The sequence below is a fragment of the Vespa mandarinia genome, chromosome 7, assembly GCF_050613455.1.
Source record: "Vespa mandarinia isolate Hongniang chromosome 7, ASM5061345v1, whole genome shotgun sequence".
NCBI classification, from domain to species: Eukaryota; Metazoa; Arthropoda; class Insecta; order Hymenoptera; family Vespidae; genus Vespa; species Vespa mandarinia.
In genome coordinates, this window is record NC_140816.1 from 5,935,001 (window position 1) to 5,942,500 (window position 7,500).

Genomic DNA, 7,500 nt, shown 5'->3' on the forward strand with positions numbered 1-7,500 from the left:
CGTGAAATTCCAAATCGAATCATACGGCCTATGCTCAACTCAAACTCTGTTCTGTTTCAATATGTATATATGTATATATATATATATATATATATATATATATATATATATATATATATAGGACGATTCATTCGAACCTGATACAAGCAAAAAGGCCTTTGTCCGTCGACATGTTAGGGATCAAAGAGTATATGCACATTGGCAAGCCTGTTCAACTCTTATTCGAAAGGATTGCATGCAAGTAGTGCTTCGATCGTACAAAAGAGACAAGAGAGAACAAAAAGGAAAAAAAGAGAGAGAAAAGAGAGAGAGAGAGAGAGAGAGAGAGAAAGAGAAAGATAACAAATTCTATTATCGGTCGATCGTCGTCGTGACAATACTACGAAAACAATTTAAAAGAAGAAAACAAAGAAATTACGTAATTACATTGGACACACATACATATGACATATATATTATATTATGTTTATTGATATTTTATATATGACGATAAGCGCGATATGACCTGTAGATATTAAATGTGACATAATGATAAAATATTAATACGTTATATAGGGAAAAAAAAAAAAAAAAAAAAAAAAGAAAAAGATGGAAAGAGGACCTGTAAAAAAAAGGAAAAAAAAAAAAAAGAAAAAAGAAGATATAAAATACAAAAACAAAAAAGAGAACGAGAGAGGAGAGTCGGCTGTATAGCGTTAAGGAACAATAGATTAAAAGGAGAAAAAAAAAAAAAAAAAAGAAGAAAGAAAAAAAATTCTCCCTTTCTACCAGCCCCTCCTCCCCCTCCCCACCCCCCACCCCTGTTCGCGCACGCATCATACACATATACACGCCACCCGTCAGATCATCGTATGAGCACATTCACATTGACAATTAATCGATGTATTCACACAGAGGTAGCTCAATAAATATAAAGACAGGAGTGGTAGCCTGGCAGACTATTAGTCTTTCTCTCGATCTCCTGACCGGCTCGCACACTTTCCATGTGTCTCTTCTCGAAAAGTAATCGTAAATTCGTGCGATTTAATCGGCATATCGCGGTCCACACCGATTAAAAGTTCGAACACACGTGGACGTCTCATTGGCTTTGTGAACCTGCTTCAACTACCGTTTCTCTCGTTTCGTTTCTTTTTTCTTTTTTTTTTCCTTTTTTTTTTCTTTCTTTATTTTTTTCTTTTTTTTTCTTTTTTTTTATTTGTTCGTCTTTCGATCGCCGCGATCTTTTCGTCCGTTGTTCCCCCCTCTCTCTTTTCTTTTCCTTCTTCTCTCTTTCTCTGTTATCTTTTTTTTTCTTTTTTTTCTTTTTTTTTTCTTTTTTTTTCTTTTTTTTTTCTCAATTTACTTTAACGTGAAAAAAGTGAACCATCGTGAATACGAGGATGCATTCGAGATTAAAGAAAAAATTTTGCCGGTCTAACCTGCTAATTGGTGCCCTTTTTCTTCGTCTGTTATCCTTCGATAAGGTTCTAGCTAATTGCATGGGAAAGAAGATATTACGTAAGTAAACGAATGTATATAATATATACATATGTGCGCGTACGTGTGTGTGTGTGTGTCAGTGAGTTTTTTTTGTCGATACCAATTAAATTATCATTTGAAAAAATAATGATACTAGCTTTATTTAGGGAGATTAATATTTTTAAATATCGATTAAAAAAAAATATGTATATATATATATATTTACTTTGCTGATATTAATGTAACACAAAGAAATTATAATAAGTTGTATTATTAAAAATATGATAAAGACATTTTCGATTAATTGATTTTATTCTACGAAGAAAAATATTCCCACAATTGGGAGATTTTGATCATTCGAAAAAAAAATTTTCAATATTTTTCGATTTAACGAACTGTCAAACAGAAGAATACGATCAAGTCTCAAATATCTTCAAAATATACACCCCCCCATAGGAATATTAACTGTTTCTGTCTTATAAAAAAAGAAAAAAAAAAAAAAGAAAGGAAATTAAAGAAAGTAAACAAAAAAAACTAATAAACAGAAATAAAATATTAAACGAAAGATATTAGATATTAGATGATATTAGAACGTTGGTCGAATTATTTTCAAAAATTATTACTAATAGATATTCCTGCTTCTTTGCCAGAGAGAAATCGAAAAAAAGAAAGAAGGAAAGAAAAGATTGAAAAGAGGAAGAAAAAGAAAGAAGGCAACAAAACAAACCAGATAATAATAATAATAATAATAATAATAATAATAATAATAATAATAACAATAATAATAATGATGATGATAATAATGAAAGAAAAAAAAAAAAAAAAAAGAAAAAACAGAGTGAAGGAAGGCGGAGGGTTAAATAAGTGAGACTTTGAGCTTCAATAAAATGCTCATGCTTTGTAGAAATGATTATTTTCATCTTGGATTAAAATCGCCCTTAATTAAATGGGAGCGTGGCGATGACACGACGCGCAATGGGTAAGGCACGCTTTGTTTTCCTTTCGTCGATTAATAACCACCTGTTTTAAACGTCCACCTACGTACATTTACACACACACACGCACACACATTAACAAACATGTATTCACATATACGTACATATATATAATATATATATATATATATGTATATATATATATATAGAGAGAGAGAGAGAGAGAGCTATATATAGAGTAAACGATTGTTCATTACAGTCTCACTTTTCTTTCTCTCGTCCGACAGAAGAACGTATAAATCAAATTAATGCAATCGTTATGTTCCCGTCGTAACGACTGTCTGAAACGTCACTATCTTTTTTCTTAGCGGAAATGAGAAGGGCTTGGCCAATGGGTATATAACGCCGTGATTCGATTCTCTCTTCGATCCATCGCTTACTACATATATACTAGGTATTAATGTTTCATCCCGTTTATCGTGGATCACACTTAAATGGACTGCGTGTGACGAGGGTCCGGTACTGACTATAAAGCGACGACGACTACGACGACTACGACGACTACGACGACTACGACGACGACGACGACGACGACGACGACGACGACGACGACGAGTTTTGCATTCGATTTTACCTTATTCAAACTTTATCCTCTTTTCTCTCTCTCTCTCTCTCTCTCTCTCTCTCTTTCTCTCTTACATTCCTTTTTCCCTACCTTGTTCCACGAGGATTGACTCGTATTGATTGTTAGTTGGATCGATAACTCGACATTGATTCCATTAACATAAGTTTCTCGTATACATACATCATACTACATGTTACAAGTATAGATATCTATGTATGTATGCATATAGGTATATATATATCGTAGTTAATTAATAACGTGGTAAAATCAATGGAAATTTTCTTTCGTTCGTTCTTTACTCTTCATAAATTGATTATCTACTCACTCTCTCTCTCTCTCTCTCTCTCTCTCTCTCTCTCTCTCTCTCTCTCTCTCTCTCTCTCTCTCTCTCTCTCTCTCTCTCTCTCAATCACTCTTTCACTCACTCTCTCTTTCTATTTCTCTATCTCTCTCGACAATGGCATTATTTAAAAAAAATCGTAACATTGGACTTTTATAATCAACGAATTGGCTTATGCTCTATTCTAAAATTGTCATTTTTTGTTTGCATGCGTCATTATCGAATAAAATATAACGAGTAAAATATTTCAATTTGATGATTTCATTGGTGAATGATTCTTTTTTTTTTTTTATCGAAATATTTATTCCTTCTTTTTTTCTTTTTCTTTTCGTCTTTTTTTTTTTTTTTTTTTTTTTTCTTCTCTTTCATCACGATACCATTACGACGAATAAAAGAATGGACGAATAATTTTATTTATTGTTTTATTAGATGATCAACGAATTTTCGTAAATAAAATCATCATAAATCATGTTAATCATCTCGAAATAGTTCAAGATAGAATATCTTGCGTATGGATTAATGTTTCGTTAATTAATTTATATTCAAAATAGATGTAGGATAGATCTATCCTGTCGTATCATAGAGAAGAAGAGACAGAGACAGAGACAAAGACAGAAACAGAGACAGAGACAGAGACGGAGAAAGAGAGAGAGAGAGAGAGAGAGAGAGAGAGAGAGAGAGAGAGAGAGAGAGAGAGAGAGAGAGAGAGAGAAAGAGAGAGAGAGATGTCGAGTCAGAATATCGATTCGAGGTGTAAATTTAACTCGGGGAACGAAGCATCGCGAGTACTTTCGATCGTTGAAAACGAAAATTATTCAAACGTTTCTCATCGGTCTGACTCGTAAAATAGAACGTAACATAACACGTATAATCAAGGATTACCCTAAATAAATGAAAACTTTTTAAGAACTATTAATAATTATCGACAATAAAAAATAAAATCTAGAGATACAATATGAATGATTACTTTATATTTAAATTGATCGAGAAGAATATTAATATCGTTAAGAACGAAAGAAATATGACGTAATGGAGATTGAAAAAAATTGAAAAAAAAATTGAAAAAAAAAAATAAAATAAAATAAAATAAAATAAATGGATGAATAAAAAAGAAAAAAAGAAAAAGAAAAAGAAAAAAGATCTAACGTGTCGCATCTCGTAAAATTACTTCCTCCCTCCCACCCTCTCCACCCACCCCCCACCCGGCCCACCTTTCTATAAGATTCCCATTGATTATGCTAACATTATCGATATCTAAAGCGTGCTTCTTCATGCACGAATAATTAACGACATGTAATGTCCTTTTAGAAAGAATTGAATGCCAAGCAACGTATCGCGAGGAAAATTTATAATAGCGGTAACTACCGAAAATCCAATTATCCGTCAAGGTTTATATAGGTGAAATATCGTATGTATAAGTATCTACGTACATACGTACGTACGTATGTATGTATGTATCTATCGGAAAATTTTCATCGTTCGTGGGCAAACTCATATGGGACGTATATGTATATATATATATATATATACATCAAACTGACGTCGTAAATACCCCTACATAGGAAATACCATAGGATAACCGCACCATTATCGAAACCTTTTCGGAAACTCTGATATTTTGGAATTAACAATCTAGATTGAAAGCTGGCCCCATTAAGAAAAATGTATGTATGTATATATAATAGTTAAAATAAAAGAAAAGAAGAAAGTAATTATAAATGAAATTATATTACGTTAAATTTATCATTATTATTATTATTATTCTTATTATTATTATTATTATTATAATATTATAGGAACGAGTAGACATTTAATATATTCTCGGATTGATTCGATCGATTTGTTCGAAACCGATAAAAAGAAGGATATAACGATGTAACTATTAATTGTAAGAATGAACAATTGTCATCGTAAACGTTAGTATCAATCGATATTTGTGATAAAGTAAAAAAAATGAGATATGAATCTCATGGATTGGAATGGAATGGAATTGAAAGGAAAGTACGGTTAAATTGAATTTTGAAAAAAGTTTTTAAGGAAAGTAAAACAATCTGTAAAGAAGAGGAAGAAAGATGAAGCGTATGGAAAGGATATAAAAAGAGAAGGAAGGAAGGAAGGAAGGAAGGGAAAGAAGGGAAAGAGGGAGGAAGGAAGGAAAAAAGGAAATAAAAATATGAAGTGATACAGAATAAAATATAAAGGTGAGAGAGAGAGAGAGAGAGAGAGAGAGAGAGAGAGAGAGAGAGAGAGAGAGATGTATATTTTAAGATAGCACCTAAGGCAGAAGTGAAATTAAATAATATCACGCCACCATAGAGATAAAAATTGCAAAGAAGTGTATAGATCGATATACAATATCCGATTATATTGAATTATATATAAATATCCGTCAAGTATTAACGCGATATTATTTTAAATAAAATTCAACGATATTTACTTTCTATCCAATATATATATATATATATATATATATATATCTTTGTCTGTAATGTAATGACATTATCGTTTCGATGAGAAAAAGAAAAGAAAAAGGAAAAAAAAAAGAAGAAGAAGAAAAGAAATATATATATATATATTTATATATTTATATTTATTTATTTATTTCATAGGTATTCTTTATCGTTATTATAAGGCTTTATTAAATAATCAATGTCGACTTTCAAAATGTTTATATCAAATATATTATTTAACAAGATCGATCGTTCGCGCATCATCATTATATTTTCTATTCTAAATGTATCCTGTTTATCTTTAAAAAGGAAAACGTTTAAGGATAACCTTACCTTTCTTGTAATGAACGAAGAAAAAAAATGAGACGACAAATAGAGAAAAGAACGAAAAAAAAAAAAAAGAAGAAAAAGAAAAAGAAAACAGGAAGAGAAAAGTAATCGCGTGATTAAAAATAATCGAAATAATAAAAAGGATGGAATCGACAAAAATGTTCGATATCATTTTCGAAATAATCAGGGAAGAAGAGATAAGGATATAAAGTAAAAAGATTTTAACGAGGAGAATAAAGTAGACAAGGTTGTCTGTTCTTAACACGTGGGTGGCTTGGTGAAGGGTTCGTGGGGGAAGGAGGGTGGGGTTGAGGGGAGTTCAAGTAAATGGACAAGTTTTAAAACCTTTAATCCTCGAATCCTGGGTACTACTCTATGATGAAAAGAGAAAGACCAAGAGAAATGGAGTAAAAGAAAGAGAAAGTGAGAAATAAAGAGAGATAGTGGAGAGAAGAGAAGAGAAGAGAAGAGAAGAGAAGAGAAGAGAAGAGAAGCACGAAACGAGAGAAGAAGTAAAGTTTACAGTGGTAGTGGTTGATGCGGTTAAGCCTCTGTCAAAGCACCCCCTGAGATCACTTTAACGTTCACTCGTATGGCTTGTTAACCGTGTTTACATCAAATGTTAATACGCTACAACGTCGTTCTACGACGACAACGACAACGACAACGACAACGACGACGACGACAACGACGACGACAACGACGACGACAATGACGACGACGACGACGACAACGACAATAACGATGACGATGACGACAACAACAATAACAATAACAATGACGATCATAACGACAATGGCTACGCAAACAATGATATCTGATCTATAATTTCTTTTTTCCTAATCCCTTTTCCTTTCCTCCTTTACTTTTTTCTTTTTTTTTTCTTCTTCTTCTTCTTCTTCTTCTTCGAATGTTGATTCTTCCACTTTCTTTTGGTGTTCCACCTTTATTCGCGTATTCACGTAATTTATTTTATAGGTTCCGGTAGAATATCATGCGAAGAGAAACAGATCATATTGGACGAGCATAATCGTTTGAGGCAACTGGTGGCACTTGGACAAATTCACGGCCAACCTGGGGCTGCTAATATGATGGAAATGGTATGTATGTATATACACGTGTACAACGCGAAACAGAATAATGTGTTTATGGATATATTATCTATGTATGTATGTATGTATACATATGTGCATTTATACTATGAACCTTAATCTAATAGATTTAATTTGCATAACTTTGAAATGATGCATTTTATGAAAAAATTCTTGTAGAATTGAAACAATTGCGTCGTTGCAAAAAAATTATTCATATATACAATATGTATATAAGAATACATATACACAGACATATATATATATATAT

The 7,500-nt window shown here is 31.9% G+C and overlaps 1 protein-coding gene across 2 annotated transcripts in view; it reads left to right on the plus strand.

Annotated features, from left to right (window-relative positions):
* AChE-2 (acetylcholinesterase 2) overlaps positions 1-7,500 on the plus strand; it is a 205,901-nt gene that overhangs the window by 194,152 nt on the left and 4,249 nt on the right. The window contains exons 1-2 of one of the 2 annotated variants that reach the window (XM_035863253.2): positions 967-1,497; positions 7,117-7,238. In XM_035863253.2, coding sequence (XP_035719146.1) covers positions 1,380-1,497; positions 7,117-7,238 — 240 coding nt within the window. In that variant the 5' untranslated portion in view covers positions 967-1,379. Of the gene's footprint in view, positions 1-966; positions 1,498-7,116; positions 7,239-7,500 lie in introns of those variants that run through there. The other variant, XM_085658427.1, reaches the window with a different exon arrangement.